The sequence below is a fragment of the Thamnophis sirtalis genome, unplaced genomic scaffold (genome assembly GCF_051295495.1).
Source record: "Thamnophis sirtalis isolate CommonGarterSnake01/CBP01778 unplaced genomic scaffold, rThaSir2_p1.2 scaffold_10, whole genome shotgun sequence".
Classification (NCBI taxonomy): Eukaryota; Metazoa; Chordata; class Lepidosauria; order Squamata; family Natricidae; genus Thamnophis; species Thamnophis sirtalis.
In genome coordinates this window covers 63,688,930-63,711,253 of record NW_028261390.1, presented here as the reverse complement: position 1 = coordinate 63,711,253, position 22,324 = coordinate 63,688,930, and the positions used below count along the sequence as shown (strand labels likewise).

Sequence of the window (22,324 nt, the reverse complement as noted above, 5' to 3'; positions counted from 1 at the left end):
GTTTCCTATGTCCCCCCCCCTTTCACAACGTCCAAAAATGGTCACATTTTGTTCCTTTCTCATATCTTGGATGTTCTTTCATGTTCCCATCAAAGTTCAAAAACACCTTATCTCCATAAATCTGTCCTTTCCTTTGAAGTTCTTTCCCACCCCCTTCCTGTTTTAAGGGATTTACAGTAGCTTTACTCCTGCTTCTCAAACAAAGGCTGCTGTGCCAGTATATTGTTACTGTAGGCTAAATCTGCCTTGTGCTTTTTAATGGGATCCTTTAGCCTTTCGTGTTTCATTCTGTGTAGTTTACTAAGGAGGCCCTTTTCCATTAGTGGAGGCGGGGGGAGGCAAGAGAAAGGAGCATTTGTTTGTCTTATCCTCCTGGTAGCTTCAGCTTTTTATCATTCAGCATGCTAATAAAGGGACATAGTTAAAGGATTCAGGCTCCCTTCCGATTTACTGTCCTCTGTTAAAGCAAGGCAAGCTACTTCAGAAGTCAAACCATGGCATTGAGGACAATGTATCTTTGGTTGCTCAATTAAATGCCACTAGCAAAGATTCAAACAAAAGCATTATGAATCTTTACTCCCAGATGCTTTCCATACATCTGATCACTAAAATACTATCAACACTATCAAACTATTTAGTAAGAATGTATTAATATTCTTCTTCTCATCTTTCCTATTAATATTATTCTTCTCATCTTTCCTATTACTTATCTCCTTTTCTACTTATGACTATAACTTTGTTGCTTGTATCTTTACGATTTATATTGTTTTATTTAGTTTCCTAGTATGATTTATGTTGATTCTCTCACTGTGTTGTACCTTATGATTTATGATGAATGTATTTTTATGATTACTATGGTCATAATTTATCACTTACAGCTTTTATGTACAATGAGAGTTTATGCACAGAAGACAAATTCCTTGTGCGTCCAGTCACATTTGGCCAATAAAGAATTCTATTCTATTCTATTCTATTCTATTCTCCTCCATTCTATTCTATTCTATTTTCCTCTATTCAATTCTATTCTATTCAATTCTATTCTATTTTTCTCCATTCTATTCTATTCTATTTTCCTCCATTCTATTCTATTTTCCTCCATTCTATTCTTTTCTATTCTATTTTCCTCTATTATATTATATTAATTATATTATATTATATTATATTTATTATATTATATTATATTATATTATATTATATTATATTATATTATATTATATTATTATATTATATTATATTATATTATATTATTATATTATATTATATTATATTATATTATATTATATTATATTATATTCTCCTCTATTATATTATATTCTCCTCTATTATATTCTATTCTATTCTATTCTATTTTCCTCTTTTCAATTCAATTCAATTCAATTCTATCCTATTTTTCTCTATTCTATTCTTTTCTATTCTATTTTCCTATATTATATTATATTATATTATATTATATTATATTATATTATATTATATTATATTATATTATATTATATTATATTATATTATATTATATTATATTATATTATATTATATTATATTATATTATATTATATTATATTATATTATATTATATTATATTATTATATTATATTATATTATATTCTCCTCTATTATATTCTATTCTATTTTCCTCTATTCAATTCTATTCAATTCAATTCCATTCAATTCTATTCTATTTTTCTCTATTCTATTCTATTCTATTTTCCTCCATTCTATTCTATTCTATTCCTAATCCATATTCTATTCTATTCCATTCCACTCTACTCCACTCTACTCTACTCTCTGTCCCAGGCAAAAGATTCATTAATGCAATTTCTGATACAATGCATTTATTTCTGCATATTATTAATCGTGCAGTTTAATACCCTTGTGTAACTATTCTAATTCCATTACCAAAACCCCAAAACAGATAGTTGACTGCATGTCTGCAGAATCCACAGAAATGGTCTCCATGTAACAAAGGCATCAAAACCCTAATCACTTCAGAGAATCTAGCTTCCTGTCCAATGAGAACAAGCCCAACTTATCAAGTGAATGATCATTAGTAAGACATGTCACTTCTAGTGCATCCACCGTGGAGCTAGTTAATGGCGTATGGGCTCACCCATGCTCATCTTGATTGGAAGGTTTTCTCGGCTGGCGGCTTCCACCAGGTGTCTTCTCACTTCCATCAAACCTTCCTTCTGTTTTAGATTCATTAAGGACTCCCACAGAGTCCTAGCAGCTGGTTCTCTGTTAACGAAAGGAAAATGGACCAAGTTTAGACTAGCATCTGTTAAAAATCATACAGGTTTGCCCTAGCTTAGTGATGTCCATGCTGCAGAAGGCCAAGATATTTTAAAGTTCAGAAATATGGCTCCACATTTTTATGTAAAGTTTTTTTTATTTTTCCATTTCCATAACAAATAACTACATGTATACTGTTACATAACCAACATTATTTTCTATTATTAAATATTTACATCAATGCGTCTTACCATCAATCTGGAACGAACTCCCCATGGAGATTCGTACCCTCACCACCCTCCAGGCCTTCCGCATAGCCCTTAAAACCTGGCTGTTCCGACAGGCCTGGGGCTAAAGATTCGTCGCCCCCTTTCGAATGGTATGATTTTTGCGCTTTTTAACTATGTATTGTTTTGTGTTGTTGTTAAACTGTCTGTATCCCCCTTTCCCTTCTTTGAGTTGTGAGCCGCCCTGAGTCCCCTTAGGGCAGTGTTTTTCAACCTTTTTTGTGCAAAGGCACACTTTTTTCATGAAAAAAATCACGAGGCACACCACCATTAGAAAATGTTACAATTTTTTAACTCTGTGCCTATATTGACTATATATAAAGTAATTTTCCCATGGCACACCTTATACTATGTCACGGCACACTAGTGTGCCGCGGCACAGTGGTTGAAAAACACTGCCTTAGGGAAAAGGGCAGCATACAAATGAAATAAAACTCTAAACTCTAAACCCCCCAAAACTATTATTGGCTCTTCTGCTCTCCATACACCATATTTGTATCCTATCCCTCACTTCCTTCTCCCTCTCTCCTCGTCCCTACCTCCTTTCTTCTCTCTTTTAAAATAGCTGCCTCGTTTTGGTTGGTAAGAATCTAGGAACTGATAACGTACTGTGTTTCCCCCAAAATAAGAAAGGGTCTTATTTTCTTTTGACCCCCAAAATATGGCTTGGGGCTTATTATCCGAGGGAGGGGGTTATTGTTTTGAAAGGGGGGTTTCTGGGTGGCTGCTCTCTTGCGTGTGTGCTCCCAAAGAGCAAGGCACAGCCTCAGCAGCAACAGAGCAGTTATGAGGTGACCACGCTCACGAGTGGCCGCCCGGGAACCCCCCTTTCCAGCTGGCCAGAGCGCCACTCACCGACCTAGTGATATCCCGAAGGCACCAAGCCACGTGAGCGCCTGTTCCCCGCCCACCACGGCATGGCGCCTTCGGGATACCCCTAGGTCAGTGAGTGGCGCTCTGCCTGGCCGGAGGGGGGATGTCCAAGGGGTTTATTTTCAGGGGAGGGCTTATATTTTTGCCCACCTGAAAAATATTACATGGCCTTATTTTCAGCCATGGCACGACAAAACCGCGCTCATCAAAATAGCGGTGATAAAACCGTGTCGCTAAAGCCGCGACGTCATCACCGCGACATCATCACCGCCGTGACAACAGTGCAGCGGCAGAAGGGCACTTTAAAACAGCGCGGCGGCAGAAAGCCAATTTAAATTAAGGTAAGGGTTAGGATTAGGTTTAGGGGTTTGCTTTAGGGTTAGGTTTAGAGTTAGGTTTCGGGTTAGGTTTCGGGTTAGGTTTCGGGTTAGGGTTAGGGTTAGGGTTAGGGTGCTGAGTGCTTCGGAAGGTGCGGATTTGCCCTCTGCATTTATGTCGGCGCGGATAAGGGCTTCGCGGTTTTGTGGTGGAACCATTTTCAGCACGTCATATTTTTGGGGAAGCACGGTATTATAAGCATGGCATTAGGAACTGATATATCTAACAGCATGGTTTTATTAAAAAATGAAGTGTGTCATAACAGCAACTGAAGCCCAAGGTCAGGTTGAAAAACCAATACAGGTAGTCCTTGAGGTACGACCACAATTGAGCTCAAAATTTATGCGCCAGGCTTCCAGGTAACACCCCCAACCAGGTAAGACTCCGAGGCAGGCAGTTTCTCAAAGTTCCATTTTATTAGAGATGTCATATTGGCACAGCTGGGAAAACCTGAATCTGAAAGCTTCCAGGTTTGACTGGAACTTGTTGGGCAGGGGTTTGAAAGTTCAAACCCCTGCCCAGCACCCACATGTCTGAGAGTGAAAATAATTGAACACAATGTAGTTAGCTTGAAATGGTATGTAGGTGTGGTGTAAGTGGCTCAAAGAGATAACTGAACAGAGGATAGAGTTGAAGCCGGAATTGTTCCTCCTGGGAATCTTTGATGGGAAAATGGAGAAAAAAAATACAATACATAATACTACACATATTAACCACAAGCAGAATCGTTTTAGCACAGAATTGGAAACAAACAGATGCTCCCCCCAGACCCAATTATAAGAAGGAAAATCTATGATTGTGCAGAAATGGATAGACTGTGGAAATGAAGGAGGGGGAAGAAACCGAGTACTATCAAATTTGGAATAGATGGCTTGAGAGTAAGCGTAAAACTTAAGCTACAAGTGGTAAAAGTATAATATATAGAGTGCGTTTAAATAAACATATAACTTAGGATAATGATACAGATCAGAGGTGGGCTCCTATCAGTTCGCACCTATTCGGTAGAACCGGTTCGTCAAATCTACCGAACAGGTTAGAAGAGGTTCCACCAGTGGACCCGGAAAGCAGGCCACACCTACAGAAGAGGTTCCAAACTTTTTTGAAACCCACCACTGGTCCTTGGATATGATTATTCTACACTATCATGCTCCTATTTATAAAAGTCAGTGCCTCTGTGAAAGGTAAGGATGACTACTGCGTTTGTGGTGCAATCAGAACATTGCGGGTGTTGAAGTTGTTTTAACGCAAACCAAAGATGCCTTTTAAAAAACAAGTTTACATCATATTTTTATGCATGCCAGTGCTGTGGGTGAAGTAATTTAAGGTGGTTCTGACAAGTGTCGTCGGCATTTTCATATCCGGTCACATGGGCGGCAAGCCACTCCCATCCGGTCACATGGGCAGCAAGCCACTCCCACAAATGAGGCCACACCCACAGAGTAGGTTCAAACAATTTTTGAAACCCACCACTGAAACAGATAGAATTTTTTGTAAATAAGATTGTTACGAAAGATATGGATACCGATATGGAAAAGCTGCTATTAAGTCTAAATTTGTGTTTTGTGTTTTTTTCTTTTAAATGTTAGAAAATTCAATAAATACTTTAAAAGAAAAAAGAAATGGTATGCAGAAATAAACGTAGAAAGCCCTCTTAAAACATACAGATCATCCTTGATGTTGCGAAAATTCACATTCATCTTACACGAAATACTCCAAGGAACATTGGGCCATCCGTCTAAGTCATCTTTATTTGTGACAGTGCATCAAAGCTATCTGACAGTAGGAGGTCTGGCTTCTATCAGGGGGCACCTCCCAATGATCATACTTGTTGAGAGTTTGAGGAGCCTTAGACCCAAACACATCTGGAGCACATCAGCATGTTCTGTGACAAGGCAACACAGAGGCCCTAGCTTAAGATGCAGTATATCTGATGAAAAAACTGAATTATTTGATAGACAACCAGCTGCCTCCCAGATGTTTTTGGCAACCAAAGCAAGGGATAATAAGGACGATGACGATGACGATTTAAAAAGTTAGTTATGCTGCCACCATCCAGAGTCTCGGAACAATTCAAAGGGATAGGAATTATAACTGGAAACAGCTGGAGGGCATCAGTTTGCCTATCCTGTTCTAAGCATTTTTCATTAATAATGTGTCAAAACAGAGTTGCACTAAATCTTCACTTCACAGCTTGATAGTACAGGCAGTCCTCGAGTTACAACACTTAATGGCCGTTCAAAGTTACAACGGCACTGGAAAAAGAGACCTATGACCATTTCCCATACCTATGGCCGTAGCAGCATACCCATGGTTGTGTGATTTACATTCAATACAATACAATACAATAGCAGAGTTGGAAGGGACCTTGGAGGTCTTCTAGTCCAACCCCCTGCCTAGGCAGGAAACCCTATACCGTTCCAGACAAATGGCTATCCAGCATCTTCTTAAAGACTTCCAGTGTTGGGGCATTCACAACTTCTGGAGGCAACTTCTGTTCCACTGATTAATTGTTTTATCTGTCAGGAAATTTCTCCTTAGTTCTAAGTTGCTTCTCTCCTTGATTAATTTCCACCCATTGCTTCTTGTCCTGCCTTCAGGTGCTTTGGAGAATAGTTTGACTCCCTCTTCTTTGTGGCAACCCCTGAGATATTGGAAGACTGCTATCATGTCTCCCCTAGTCCTTCTTTTCATTAAACTAGATATATCCAGTTCCTGCAAAACATCATAGGTTTTATCCTCCAGTCCCCTAATCATCTTTGTTGCTCTTATCTGCACTCTTTCCAGAGTCTCCACATCTTTTCTACATCGTGGCGACCAAAACTGAATGCATTATTCCAAGTGTGGCCTTACCAAGGCCTTATAAAGTGGTATTAACACTTCACGTGATCTTGATTCTATCCCTCTGTTTATGCAGCCTTCAGATGCTTAACGACTCATATTTATGACAGTTGCAATGTCCCGGGGTTATGTGATTTGCCTTTTGCAACCTTCTGACAAGCAAAGTCAAAAGGGAAACAAGATTCACTTAACAACCCTGCTATTAATTTAACAACTGTAGTGATGTGCTTAACAAATATGGCAAGAAAAGTCATAAAATGGGGCAAGATTCACTTTACAAATGTCCCTTTGAACAACAAAAAATTTTGCGCTGAATTGTGGCTGTACGTCGAGGACTACCAGAGGCACTCTGGTCTTCTCTGTGGCTTGTTTAATTTGACAGGCTGTTCATTTGTTCAACCTCGGTCTCTGAAAATGCCCTTTCTTTTCCCGCATTCTAGCTGAACCCTTTCTACATCACCGTGACGTAACACGGTGGCTCAGTGGCTAAGATGCTGAGCTTGTCAATCAGAAAGGTCGGCAGTTCTGCGGGTCAAATCCCTACCGCCGTATAACAGAGTGAGCTCCCGTTCGAAAGCATGTAAAAATGCAAGTAGACAAATAGGGACCACCTTTGGTGGGAAGGTAACAGCGTTCCGTGTGCCTTCGGCGTTAAGTCCCGCTGGCCACATGACAACGGAGTCTGTGTCACTAATCAGAGAGTGATCCCTTATCGGGAGAAAAAGCAGAGTTAGGATTCTGTAAAGCACAAGCGTTGTCTTGCCTATCAAGAATATTCAATATTTAACAGAAATTGGGTGAATTTTGTAAACGTGCAGTTTCCTTCTCTGATATTTATTTAAAGGGACGTGGTGGCTCAGTGGGTAAGATGCTGAGCTTGTCGATCAGAAAGGTCGGCAGTTCAGCGGTTTGAATCCCTAGCGCCGCGTAATGGAGTGAGCTCCCGTTACTTGTCCCAGCTTCTGCCAACCTAGCAGTTCAAAAGCACGTAAAAAATGCAGGTAGAAAATAGGGACCACCTTTGGTGGGAAGATAACAGTGTTCCGTGTGCCTTCGGCATTTAGTCATGCTGGCCACATGATCATGGAGATGTCTTTGGACAGTGCTGGCTCTTTGGCTTTGACATGGAGATGAGCACGGCCCCCTAGAGTCGGGAACGACTAGCACTTATGTACGAGGGAAACCTTTACCTTTAACTATTCCAAATGCATACTGTAGCTTTATAATTACAATAGTAAAGATTTAATGACCACCATTGGGAATTTTGCTCACCAGGTGACCAGACACAGAGGTGCTTCCTCCCCCGCTGAAAGACTGAAACTGGACTTTCTTTGTTTTCCTTTGAAGATGTGTCGCTTCTCATCCAAGAAGCTTCTTCAGCTCTGACTGGATGGTGGGGAATGGAAGGATTGATTGTACTTGTACTTGTACTTGACGCCTCTTCACCCATCGTGGGTATAGGCGACTTCCATGGAAATTTGACGCCACTGTACAGCGATCCATGGAAGCTGTTTCAGCTGGATATACCCAAGGGGACGCCAGTCCCAAGGGTCGGAAGGATTGATACTCCTTGCGGATGGCTGGTCATTTGCATCCTTTTAGCTGAAGAAGCTTCTTGGATGAGAAGCGAAGTGTCTCCCCCCCCCCCGCCCCCCTCCCCCCCCCAAAAAAATACTAACCCAGAAAGTCCAGTTGCCTCTTGAAAAAGCAGCTTTGGGACAATAGGTAGGATTCTGCATTCAGCCCATATGTATTCTGGATTATCATCCAGAAATTCAAGAAAGTTATAGCCCCCTGATGGAGAACCTATGCCATATGCGCCAGAGGTGGCACGCAGATCCCTTTCTGTGGGCATGTGCACCACTGCCAGCTGCTCTTCTGGTTTCCAGGCAGCTGGTCTTCACAGGTGCCAGAGCGCCAGAAAACGGCCTGAAAACGGTTTGTTTGTTTAGTTCAGTTCAGTTTCAGTTTATTATATTTATATGTTGCCCTTTTCCCCCGAAGGGGACTCAGGGCGGCTCACAACTCGAACCGGGGAAGGGGGATACAGACAAAATTTTTTAAAAAAACAAAGCATAACAATGTATAATTTAAAACTCACAACAGTCATACCATTCGAGACGGGGGCAACAGCTCTTTAGCCCCAGGCCTGTCGGAACAGCCAGGTTTTAAGGGCTTTGCGGAAGGCCTGGAGGGTGGTGAGGGTTCGAATCTCCACGGGGATTTATTGGATTTATATGCCGCCCTTCTCCCAAAGGACTCAGGGCGGCGTACAAAATTAAAAAAAAAAAACACGCAAACATATTACAAAAGTTAAAAAGAAAATTAGATAGAGTATCCAAAAACAAACCCAATTAATATTAACAATAACATTTAAAAAATTAGATTAAAATTAACAATTAAATCAATCAGTTATTTTACTCAGGCCAGGCCGGCTTGCTGGAAAAGCCAACTTTTTAGGGCGCGTCGGAAGGACCGGAGGTCGGGGATTATACGAAGCTCCAGGGGCAGCTCATTCCAGAGGGGAAGGCGCTCCCACAGAGAAGGCTCTCCCCCTGGGGGTCGCTAGCTGACACTGTCTGGCCGATGGCACCCCGAGGAGGCCAACTCTGTGGGATCGTACTGGACGATGGGAGGCTACCAGTGGCAGTAGGTGGTCTCGCAGGTATCCTGGGCCTAAGCCATGGAGCGCTTTAAAGGTCATAATTAGTACCTTGAATCGCACCCGGAAGACAACTGGGTAAAAAAACAGGGCGTTTTTGGGCTGTTTTGGGGGGTGTTTTCAGACCAATTTTTTGGGCAGAAAACAGACCGAAAAACAACCTGAAAACAGCCCGAAAAATGGCCAAAAAAACAGTCATTCGCGCACCCAACCAACTGGTCTTTGGGCTCTACATGCGTGCACATTCCTGTGGGCACTCATCAGTGTCATAGGCCATTACCTGGCACAGAGGACAAAAGGCGTGGAAGTATTAAAGGCTTGGCGCCGTGACAATGGTGGCTGTGAAAAAGACAAAAGATTGGAAATATTTGATGGTATTGTTTTCACAAGCTTGAAGAACTGCAGCTTGATACAGCAAACAATTCCCAGCTTCCCACTGGCAACACATGATCATCTTGTGATTAATGGCGTTTAAATTCCCACAAGCTTACAAAACAAAACATGCCAATCCATATTCTTTTAAAAAAAAAAAAAGTTAACACTAAAGAAACACTAAAGTAATTTAAGCTTATTCCCCTATTTTATTCTAACCCCTCAAGCTACTTCGATAAGAGACTCAACTTTAGCTGTATATTTTGGCACGTGCAGAAGACTGGTGATTGAACGGTTTGATTCAAATGCCAAAAAACAAGAATTATAGCGCAAAACCAGAGAAATGTTTCCAGTCTTTCTCCTTGAGAGATTTGTATATGTTGTTTATATACATTTGAGTTTGATAATGCAACAGTTAATCTGAGATATATATATATGGAGCAGGAGTGGGTTCCTGCCAGTTCTAGCCTCTTCCATAGAAGAGGTTCCACAAATCTACCTTGCCGTTTAGAACCGGTTCCAGCTCCCTCCCCCTGCCCGTCCGCACGCTTGCCCCGGCCACCGCCCACTGATTGGCTGGCTCACCAATCGCCCCCCCGCCTCTAAGAGTCCTATCTAAAACTTAAAGTCTTAAAGCTGTCAAGTTTGAACATCCCTGGAGGTTTTTTTTCTAAAGGGTTAGGGGTGCGAGGGTCTTGTCACTTGACAGCTGTAAGACTTGCGTGCTTCAAATGTCAGAGTTTCTGAGCCAACATTTTGGTTGCTAAGGAAGAGGGTTGTTAAGTGAGTTTCACCACATTTTACAAGCTGGCCACGCCCACCCAGTCACATGACTGCCAAGCCACTCCCACTCTGTCACATGGCTGGCAAGCCACACCCACCCAGTCACATGGCCAGCAAGCCACTCCCACAAAGCAGGCCACACCCACAGAAGAGGTTCTAAAAAAAATTGAAACCCACCACTGATATGGAGTACAGTATAAGTCAGTGGTGGTGAACCTTTGGCACTTGTGCCAGAGGTGGCATTTAGAGCCCTCCCTAAGGGCACGTGAGAAACCGAAGGGAGTTGCATCGGCTGATCTTAAAATAACTAATGGTCTCAAGTTCTTCTCTAGGGCAACACTTTTTCTTTTTTTAATACAAAGGAATAAAACGGCTAAGACATCTGCTTCCAGGGATTTGGGGTTTGCAGACAGTGGGTTTTCAACTGAAAACATCTGGATTATATCCCAAGGCTATGTAACATTCCTGGAGCTCTTCCAGACTCCAATGCTAACAATAGCTTGTATGCTTGAGAGGGTGCATGTCTTTTGGGAAGCAGTTGTTATTTTATTCAGTGAAAGGTAAAAATGGATTCCTGAAGCAAAAGCCAGCTTCTTTTTAAGTTAGACTAATGCACTGTGATATGTATCTCTAGAGAATGTGCTTTAAATAAAGGTTCCCCCTCGCACATATGTGCTAGTCGTTCCCGACTCTAGGGGGCGGTCCTCATCTAAATTTCGAAGCCAAAGAGCCAGCGCTGTCCAAAGACCTCTCTGTGGTCATGTGGCAAGCATGACTAAATGCTAAAGGCGCATGGAACGCTGTTACCTTCCCACCAAAGGTGGTCTCTATTTTTCTACCTGCATTTTTACATGCTTTCGAACTGCTAGAGTGGCAGAAGCTGGGACAAGTAACGGGAGCTCACTCCATTACGCGGCGCTAGAGATTCGAACCGCTGAACTGCCGACCTTTCTGATCGGGAAGTTCAGTGTCTTAGTCACTGAGCCACCACGTCCCTTTAAATAAATACCAGAGAAGGAAACTGCACGTTTACAAAATTCACCCAATTTCTGTTAAATATTGAATATTCTTGATAGGCAAGACAACACTTGTGCTTTACAGAATCCTCACTCTGCTTTTTCTCCCAATAAGGGATCACTCTCTGATTAGTGACACAAACTGGGAAATTACTGTGCCACTAAATCTTTCTTACTCAAGAGCAAAACCAAAAAAAAGGTACTCAAGGAAGATGGGTAAGGATGACTATCCGAAAACTATGGATTGCTGTTATTTGACTAGATTACCCTGTCGGGTAAAACACAATCTTTTTCTCTCTGCTCTTTGAGGCAAACAATGCCAGGAAACAGATACAAGAAATACTAAAATTCTACTTTATTGGTACAGACTATAACGGCAAGATCCTTGAGAGCCTGAGAGTATTTTCACTTCCCTCCCTCTTATACCAAAAAGAATCAAGGCAAAGCCACCTTGAGTTTCTTCCTCACATTTTTTGTTGTTTTCCTGGGCTAAGCTCTGGTTAACTAATTATCATCATCTTCTTTTAATGACCCCATACTCCTTTGTGTATGCAACTGAATGGAGCTGAGGGTTTACTGGCCAGATGCTCTCCCTGTTGTCAATGAGGAGTGTTGTTCAGCAGATACATTCTCATTGTGCCCAGAGAGCGAGAAGTCTGCCTTTACTTAGGATCAAACTGGTTAAAACTAAACGTCCCTACATATCTTCTCCAAAGTGTTCCTCTATACTTTTCTTCCTCATGGACAGCCGCGTTTGTCACAAGAAAGAGATTTCTGAAGCTGTGTTATATTTCAGGAGACCAAAACAACCGTGGAACTTTTTCCCCCTCCCCAAATTTTGGGGAGAAAGGTACAGAGGTTTGCTTATTGTGTGGCTGCTGAGCCAAACCAGTTAATTCGTATTTAGTGTGAAGCTGCAAACAGGAAGGACAGATGCTTCTTTGTTCACATCAAACATCAAAAAACTCAAAAACAATTAGAGGAATGATCTCCTCTAGCTTCCAGCCAGAAATGAAGAATCATTGTTTTTCATTACATTCAGAAGAAGAAAATGAAGTACTTCCCATAGTAATCCATGGGGCAAGTGAAATGGTAGATTACTGTCTAAATCATTCACCTTTTGTCAAAATAGTGAACCGATATATAGCAAAATACACCTCAATCACAAAAAGATATGATGTTTATAAATGACAGATGTCAACTTCTGGGTAAGTTCCTGATTGTGGCAAGATTCACAGTGTACATACAATAATACAATAGCAGAGTTGGAAGAGACCTTGGAGGTCTTCTAGCCCACCCCACCCCTCCCCGGGCAGGAAACCCTCTACCATTTCAGACAAATGGCTATCCAACATCTTCTTAAAGACTTCCAGTGTTGGGGCATTCACAACTTCTGGAGGAAAGTTGTTCCATTGATTAATTGTTCTAACTGTCAGGAAATTTCTCCTTAGTTCTAAGTTGCTTCTCTCCTTGATTAGTTTCCACCCATTGCTTCTTGTTCTACCCTCAGGTGCCTTGGAGAATAGCTTGACTTCCTCTTCTTTCTGGCAGCCCGTGAGATATTGGAAGACTGCTATCATGTCTCCCCTAGTCCTTCTTTTCATTCAACTAGACATACCCAGTTCCTGCAACCGTTCTTCATAGGTTTTAGCCTCCAGTCCCCTAATCCTCTTTGTTGCTCTTCTCTGCACTCTTTCTAGAGTCTCCACATCTTTTCTACATCGTGTACAGCTGGAGTTGTCTACCAAGCACATAGCTCTGTATGCTGTGGTCAACCAATGTCCCAAGTACTACTTTAACTTGGCAAATCCACAAGAGGAAACACATATCTTAAACCTGTAGCAAGCATTTCCTGCAATCCAACATCTTGCAAGCTTTATAGCAAAGGACAAGCCCTGGCAGATGATTCACCATGGACTTAAGACGAACGGCCACCCGTAAACACAATTCAGATAAACAATTGCAAGATATCGTCTGGATTCCGGGCACCATATATGCAATTTTAAGACGTACTTTAATGTCCTTGATCACAAGGCATTTATATCCTTAGTTGTGGATTGTGTGAAACAATCCAGCTGCTCAGAAATCAGCTGAGGAAGGAAAAATATTCCATTGGCCTGCTGAACAATACCAGAAGTTGCTTCTCACAGCCAGTTTTGAGAATCTCCATTGGCCCTAAAGTTACAAAATGTAACTGATAATAAGGCAAAGGTTCCCCTCGCACATGTGTGCTAGTCATTTCCGACTCTAGGGGGCGGTGCTCATCTCCGTTTCAAAGCCGAAGATCCAGCGCTGTCTGAAGACGTCTCCGTGGTCACGTGGTCGGCATGACTAAACACCGAAGGTGCACGGAACGCTGTTATCTTCCCACCAAAGATGGTCCCTATTTTTCTACCTGCATTTTTTACATGCTTTCGAACTGCTAGGTTGGCAGAAGCTGGGACAGCTAACGGGAGCTCACTCCATTACGCGGCACTAGGGATTCGAACCGCCAACCTTTCTGATCGACAAGCTCAGCATCTTAGCCCCTGAGCCACCGTGTCCCTTAACGGTAATAATTAACAATAATCCTTGACGTTTTTAGATCCTTCCTTACTACATATTTCTGTTACCTTCCCTCTACTGTTTACAAGATTGAAGCCAATTCCAAGAAAACTGATAACTGTATAGGACTTGTTGTGCATGCGTCTATATTAGGATACACTAGTTTTCTTTATTTGCAAGGTGATGTCCTCAGTAGATGGCAGCATTCCCCAATGAATACACAATTCGCTCTCCAACTGGGAGCAGCACTGGGCCTGCTTATGATCTGTGCAAGAGCTCCAAGGATCCTTTGATACATGGGGAGGGACTATATTATGTAAGGCAGTCCAATAACTGTATTTGTCAGCAAAATATAATGCATGGATAAAAAGAAGCATTGGAGGTGAGGATCTCTCTATTCTAGGTGTAATCTGCAAATACTATCGTACTAAAGCCTGCTGGTGTGTTGCGTTTCTCTTAATGTTTTGCTTGTTTTGTTGTGGCATGTTGGCGACGCGTAATGCTGGAGGTGATCCATACGGTCAGTCCTAGAGGAGATCCACTCTGACTGCTCTTTAGAAGGCCGGATCCTGAAGAGGAAACTCAAATACTTTGGCCACCTAATGAGAAGGAAGGACTCCCTGGAGAAGACCCTCATGCTGGGAACGATTGAGGGCAAAAGAAGAAGAAGGGGACGACAGAGAATGAGGTGGCTGGATGGAGTCACTGAAGCAGTTGATGTGAGTTTAAATGGACTCTGGGGGATGGTAGATAGAGGTGGCATTCAGCTGGTTCTCACTGGTTCGGGTGAACTGGTAGCGACGGTGGCTGGGGGCTCTGCCCACCCGCCCCAACGTAATGCGTGACCTTCTGCACATACAAGAACACCAGAGGTGGGTTCCTACCAGTTCGCACCTATTCGGTAGAACCGGTTCGTCAAATCTACCGAACTGGTTAGAAGAGGTTCCACCAGTGGACCCGGAAAGCAGGCCACACCTACAGAAGAGGTTCCAAAAATTTTTGAAACCCACCACTGACTTGCATGCTTCAATGCCAGAGTTTCTGAGCCAACATGACGGGAGGAGGAATTCTGGGAGTTGAAGTCCACAAGTCTTAAAGCTGTCAGGTTTGAAGACCCCTAGTTTTTTTTCCTAAAGGGTTAGGGGTGCAAGGATCTTGTAACTTGACAGCTTTAAAACCTGCATGCTTCAATGCCAGAGTTTCTGAATAGCTACTTGGACCGACCTAAGTACTAATTCATAATTTCATATCCGGTCACATGGGCGGCAAGCCACTCCCATCCGGTCACATGGGTGGCAAGCCACTCCCAGAAAGGAGGCCACACCCACAGAGTAGGTTCGAACAATTTTTGAAACCCACCACTGAAGCACACTCACATCTGCGAAACGGTAGCAAAGGTAAGCGAATCCCACACCGATGGTAGAGGACAGGAAGGCCTGGAGGAACGTTGTCCATGGGGTTGCAATGGGTCGGACATGACTTCGCAACTAACAACAACAATGCTAGAGGAGATTCAAGTTGGCTAAATCAGAAACAGAAGAGCTAGAACACAACATCTGAAAACATATCACAGATTCTAACAGTAAAAGTAGAACTGGCCTTTATTATTGCTCCGGTTGATGATTGCATGAAAAGTATATGCAAATCATACCTCCAAATCAAAACTAAATACAATAAAGATACTAAATTATATGACATTGAAACAGAATCACACGCATTGGATAAAATTATTCAAAGGTCAGATAGAAAGATGATAAATTGTGCTGAAATGGACAAACTAACTAAAGAAATCCAGGGAAAAGAAGGATCAGAATTCTACCAGATATGGGATAAGTGGTATAAGTGGATGGAGGAAAGAAACAAGAATCAATGAAGGAATATAACAAAACTCAAAAAATAATAGTTATGAGTAAAATAAGAGGGTTAAGAATGGTGAAATCCAAATGAAATCCAATAGAAGAGGAAATAAAATAAGGTGAGCGGTATCGATTGATAATTGCTATTAGAAAGAACAGGAAGCTCCTGTTCGTATTGCATTGTGTAAATGTGGTGTACGCCTAAGTTTTGTGTGTGTGTATTTTACATGTTTGTTAATTAAAAAAAAGTATGTGCAAGTAACTGTGAAGACTGAAGCACAGAACTGTCCCCCAAATGACTTAGTGTTGCAATCCGTTCTGTCCCTATCCATGTTGAGGTAGGCTAAAATAAGACTTCGAAGTTCACTAACTTTATAGAGCGCCACATGTTGAACATCTGTGAACAATGGAGTATGGGATTCACAAACAAGGCAAACAGAACAATAGCTAAGTTCAGGAGAAGGACATGCACCATGTTGAACTGTAATTTGGTAGGTGTCAGGCCTGCAGTCCGTGACCCAACAAAAGCGCGAACGTCAAAAGCGCGCCGACAAAACTGCGGTGCTAAAACCGCGATGTCAAAAGCGTGCCGACAACAGCGCGCCAACAACAGCGCGCCGACAGAAGCGCAATTTAAGTTAAGGTAAGGTTTAGGGTTAGGTGTAGGGTTAGGTTTAGGGTTAGGTTTAGGGTTAGGTTTAGGGTTAGGTTTAGGGTTATTTTTAGGGTTAGGTTACAGCGTGCTTCTGTCGGCGCGGTTTTGTCGGCGCGCTTCAGCGCTCATTCGTCAGCGCGGTTTTGTCACCACAGTTTAGTCAGGCGCGCTTTTGTCGTTTGCGCATTTGTGGTGGAACCCCTGCAGTCATATTCCTTTTAGGATCTTTGGCCTGCCACACTCTCTATTATTTTTCTAATGTTTCATTAGTAAGGTAATTGGGAATAGTAAGGAGTAGAATGTGTTGTTGTCAAAATAAAACATTCCTTTCTAGAAGCCCAAGGTCATTCTTTGTCTCCGCGCCTCTGCACCTGACCGGAAACAGATGGGTGGAAATGCCAGCGTGGCAGTGGAAGATTGGACCATGTGATGGACTTGGGGGTGTGGGGACAAAATGATGAACTTTCAAACTGGGTGGAAACCCCAGGAAGTTTTCAGATTCGGGTTTCCACAGATGTACCAACATGTCTCTCTTATTAAATTGGAACTTTGATGAAAGCTATGCCTTGAACTCTGATTTAATTCTGGATGATATTTGGAACGCTGACAGGTTTGTTTTTGATTTTAATTTTGATTTTAATTGATGTCAATTTTGCTAAAGGTAAACATTTCCCTGCCAATCATGTACAACTTTGGGGCATGTTGCTCATCTCTGTTTTTTGGCCAAGGGAGCCAGTGTTGTCCGAAGACAATTTCCATGATCATGTGGCCAGGATCAGAGGTGATATTTTACAGGTTTGGACCGGTGCGTCTGAACCAGTAGCGGAAATTACAGGAGGCCCCGCCCACCCATCCCGGCTCTATGGCATCCCATTTAGGCCCTTTTTTTAGTGAAAAGTGTGTGCGCGAAAGGCTTAACGCATGTGCAGAGATGCATGCGGAAGCACTCACATTTACGAACCGGCAGGGAAGGCAAGTAAATATCACCCCTGGCCAGGATGGCTGTTCACCAAAGGGGCACAAGATGCCTTCCCACCGAATTGGTACCTATTAATCTACTCGCATCTGCATGCTTTCAAACAGCAAGAGGCAAGGAAGTGGAGCTCACCCCCATTGCGTGGATCTTGGGTCCTGAACCCGGGCTATCAACTCTCCAACTGACAAGCTCAGCATCTTTAACCCCTGAGCCATCACACCCCTCTCAATTTTGCTACCATCGTAGCTACCGAATTAGTAGCTACAACACCTACAAACACCACTGTTTACTGAAGCCAGGGTTATAAACAGTTCTATCAAAAGAAAAAGACATTTTAAAATAGTTTTTCAAACAAACCGAACAGCAGAACAGTAATTCTAATTACTGTTAGAAATGTAATAATATTCTTGCCTTATTCGTTATGTGATTGTCTTAAAAGTCCAATATCTTTGAAAACACTCAGCACTTTTGTGGGTTTAAGGAAAGATTCTGGTTTATAGCACTATTCTAGTCATAAATATTCACCCAGCTTATTTTTTTTTTATCTATGTAAGTAATTCCAGATGTTTTAAAATAGAAATCAGGTTTTTTTTTAAAAAGAATGTAATATAAGCTGAAGAAAAGAAGCCACCGTTATCAGCTACGGTCATGTAAAAAAAAAAAAGTACATTATGGTTTAACGTATCATGACATAATAAAAATCATCTGGACATTAGCCGTTCTTAAAAGTAAGTAAATAAAACCTCTGATGAATAACAACCCCTGACATATTATACTATGTCGTCATTTATTTTACAATAAATTGCATCCTGAATCCTCTCTAGATGTAGTCCTCACTTAACAGCCTTTCTGTTCCCTTCCCTTTTCCATTCCATTCCCTACCCTGCCCCCGGGTTTTGATTTTGACATCATTGTCATAGATGCAAAGGCACTGCCAATCAAAACTAGCCTTATGTTTTTTGGTATGACTTCTTGAGGACATAGCAGTTAGCAGTTAGACTTATATACCGTTTCATAGGGCTTTCAGCCCTCTCTAAGCGGTTTACAGAGTCAGCATATTGCCCCCAACAACAATCTGGGTCCTCATTTTACCCACCTCGGAAGGATGGAAGGCTGAGTCAACCCTGAGCCGGTGAGATTTGAACAGCCGAACTGCAGAACTGCAGTCAGCTGAAGTAGCCTGCAGTGCTGCATTTAACCACTGCGCCACCTCGGCTGCTTAAGGACATAGTATTTGAGGATCTAGCATTAAAATAAGGCTCGTCACAGGAAGCACACCAAATTATTCACCATCATTACAGAGCCGGGGGGGGGGGTGGTGCAGTGATTAGAATGCATTATGGCAGACTAATTCTCCTGACTGCCAGCAGTTCAATCCTGACCGGCTCAAGGTTGACAAGAAGATTTGATCTAAAGTGACAAAAAGTCCATCGACAAATGTTCTGACCCGCACCTTGTCCGTTCAGAAACGAAAGCCAAACAGAACGTTCAAAAGAATGTTTTTATCAGTCCCGGCTCTTGCTGGCTGCGAGCCCCAAAATAAACACAGATAAATGCCTCCAAAGGCTTCTGCCGAGCCACAACAGAGAAACAAGATAATGAGTTGAGAAAACTGTGGATGGATTACATGAACTAGGTTAAATTTCCAAGAAATTACCCACTCTCCAAACTTTAAGAGATGATTATTTTGCCAGCACGGGGCAATTCTCAAGCTTCGTCAAGTACCAAAGTATACATTAAAATGTGTATTGGGGGATAATGCATGTATCCAATACATGTATCATGTCTTGAGCCACGGTGGCGCAGTGGTGAAAGTGCAGTACTGCAGGCTACCTCTGCTGACTGCCAGCTACCTGTAATCTGGCAGTTCAAATCTCACCAGGCTCACGGTTAACTTCACCTTCCATCCTTCCAAGGTGGGTAATATGAGGAGCCAGATTGTTGGGGGCAAGAGGCCGACTCTGTAAAATGCTTAGAAAGGGCTGTAAAACACTGAAGCGGTGTATAAGTCTAAGCGCTATTGCTAAGCGCTATCATTCAAACTCTGATCCCATTATTAGAAAGGCAATGGAGATGAGATCAGTTATTCCAGCCAGTCTGCACAAACACTTTTTCTCACACATTCATCTCATCTGACACTTGCATTTGTCTGAGGTTGCTCTTCCTGCAACCTTTCTCTTGGAACAATAAAGAAAAGCAAAAAGTATCACAGCGGGCATGATTTCAGAACTCAGTGCATCTCGAAGCTGCTGTTATGCACCAGGCAACTGGAACCATCAAGCTTGAAATTTTAGGCCTGGATAGCCTTGAACTACGCTGTCTACATTCCCAACGTGAGCTTAGTGCGCATGATAATCTGCCATAATGTCCTACCTGTTAAATGACTACTTTTACTTCAACTGCAATAACACAAGGGCATCAATAGATACAAACTAAATGTAATCCGTTCTAATCTTGATTGTAGGAAAAACTATTTCAGCAAAAGAATAGTGTTGTGGCCCAGCAGGAGCCGTTGGAGCTGCAAACAGACTCCGACAGCGAGGGGCCCTATGAGTCGGCTCTGGAAGATGTGAAGGACCATGGACAGGGTTCCGACTACGAGCAGGGACCAGAGAGGCTGGTTGGCCACCAGGAGGCACCTGAGGCATGGAGCAGCGGTGAAAGCCAAAGGGAGTGTGCTCCTGACATCAGGCCTTGGAGCAGTGGGGAGGAGACAAGGGAGTTGGTCCTGGACGCCCGGCAACGGTGGGCAGAGAGATGCAGATACAAAAGATAATTGGACCCAGGTGGTTGTAATTAGGCTCCTCTCAAGATAGTATATAAGGAGAGACTTTGGGAGGAGGCTGTTTGCAGGATTCAACTTAATTAACAATGCTGGAGAAGCTGTTATCTGTCAGAGTCTGGGTTGCTGCCAAGGTTCTTTATCTGTTCGTTCGTGTTTGGGCTTTCAGCCACCATGTGTGCCAGCGGTGGCATTCAGAGCTCTCTCTATGGGCACGCGTGCTGTCGCCAGCTGCTCTTCTATTTTTTGGCGCACGCATGCACACCAGCCAGATGATCTTTGTGCCTGCCAGAGCCCCAGAAACCCAAAGACCAACCGGCTGATCTTTGTGCCTGCTGGAGCCCCAGAAACCCAAAGACCAGCCGGCTAGCCAGGTGGACTTCGGGTTTCTGGGGATCCAGCCATCTGATCTGCATGCTGGCCAGCTGCCCTTCGCATGCACCAGAAATCCAAAGACCTGGTGCATGCGCATGCACACAGAACACATTGGTCTTTGAGTTTCCAGGGCTCTGGCGCAGTCACGCATGTGCGCATGCACACAGGGGCATTCCAGTTTGGGCATTCAGTCCCGAAAAGGTTTGCCATCACTGCTATATCCTCACAACCATCCCCTCTCCTCCATTCCCGACCCCACTCCACATTTCCAACAGATTGTAGTCTTACGTTGGTTGTGCCAAGCAGCCGGGAGCTATAATATTGCAACTTGTCTCATTGGGGTGCAGGCTTGTGAGCTCCATCATATTGACCATCACATCATTTGCATGACCTGGTAACTTGGGAAGTATGGAGAGAATCTTCTCTGCTAAGTTGTCGCCATGATGCCCGACAGCTCCTGAAAAAAACAAAATCATCACCCCGATGAAGAGTAGTCACGCATCTCTCTAGTGTAGTGAAACATTTCCTAAAAATAATCTGATCTCAACTAGGTTACAAAGGAAACCATTTTAAAAATGCCTTTTTAAAAATAGTTCCAGTGTCACAGTAAATAAAATAAGGGGGAAAAAAGATAAATCTCAAAGGAAAGAATAAGAATTTTGAAAGTCTGGCACAGTTTCCCTTTGTTCCTTCTAAGGTAAAGGTAAAGGTTCCCCTCGCACATATGTTCTAGTCATTCTAGGGGGCAGTGCTCATCTCGGTTTCAAAGCCAAAGAGCCAGCACTGTCCGAAGACATCTCCATGGTCATGTGGCCAGCATGACTAAACACCGAAGGTGCATGAAATGCTGTTACCTTCCCACCAAAGGTGGTCCCTATTTTTCTACCTGCATTTTTACGTGCTTTCGAACTGCTAGGTTGGCAGAAGCTGGGACAAGTAACGGGAGCTCACTCCATTACGTGGCACTAGGGATTCAAACCGCTGAACTGCTGACCTTCTGAGCTCAGTGTCTTAGCCACTGAGCCACCGTGTCCATCCAAGGTGGCATACCAAGGATGTAAAAACACCAATACAATACAATACAATACAATACAATACAATACAATAGCAGAGTTGGAAGGGACCTTGGAGGTCTTCTAGTCCAACCCCCTGCCTAGGCAGGAAACCCTATACCGTTTCAGACAAATGGCTATCCAACATCTTCGTAAAGACTTCCAGTGTTGGGGCATTCACAACTTTTGGAGGCAAGCTGTTCCACTGATTAATTGTTCTAACTGTCAGGAAATTTCTCCTCAATTCTAAGTTGCTTCTCTCCTTGATTAGTTTCCACCCATTGCTTCTTGTTCTACACTCAGGTGCCTCGGAGAATAGTTTGATTCCCTCTTCTTTGTGGCAGCCCTTGAGATATTGGAACACTACTATCACGTCTCCCCTAGTCCTTCTTTTCATTGAACTAGACATACACAGTTCCTGCAACTGTTCTTCATATGTTTTAGCCCCCAGTCCCCTAATCCTCTTTGTTGCTCTTCTCTGCACTCTTTCTAGAGTCTCCACATCTTTTTTACATTGTGGCCACCAAAACCGAATGCAGTATTCCAAGTGTGGCTTTATCAAGGCATTATAAAGTGGTATTAACACTTCACGTGATCAAGAGTGGAAAGTTATGTTTGTGACTATAGAGACTCTGTGTCAAGTGTTGCC

The 22,324-nt window shown here is 42.7% G+C and overlaps 1 protein-coding gene across 2 annotated transcripts in view; it reads right to left on the bottom strand.

Annotated features, from left to right (window-relative positions):
- SCFD2 (sec1 family domain containing 2) overlaps positions 1–22,324 on the bottom strand; it is a 200,635-nt gene that overhangs the window by 170,573 nt on the left and 7,738 nt on the right. For both annotated transcript variants that reach the window (XM_087724747.1, XM_087724746.1), the window contains exons 2-3: positions 20,912–21,080; positions 2,105–2,232 (exon numbers count right to left, since the gene is read on the bottom strand). In XM_087724747.1, coding sequence (XP_087580873.1) covers positions 2,105–2,232; positions 20,912–21,080 — 297 coding nt within the window. The remainder of the gene's footprint in view (positions 1–2,104; positions 2,233–20,911; positions 21,081–22,324) is intronic.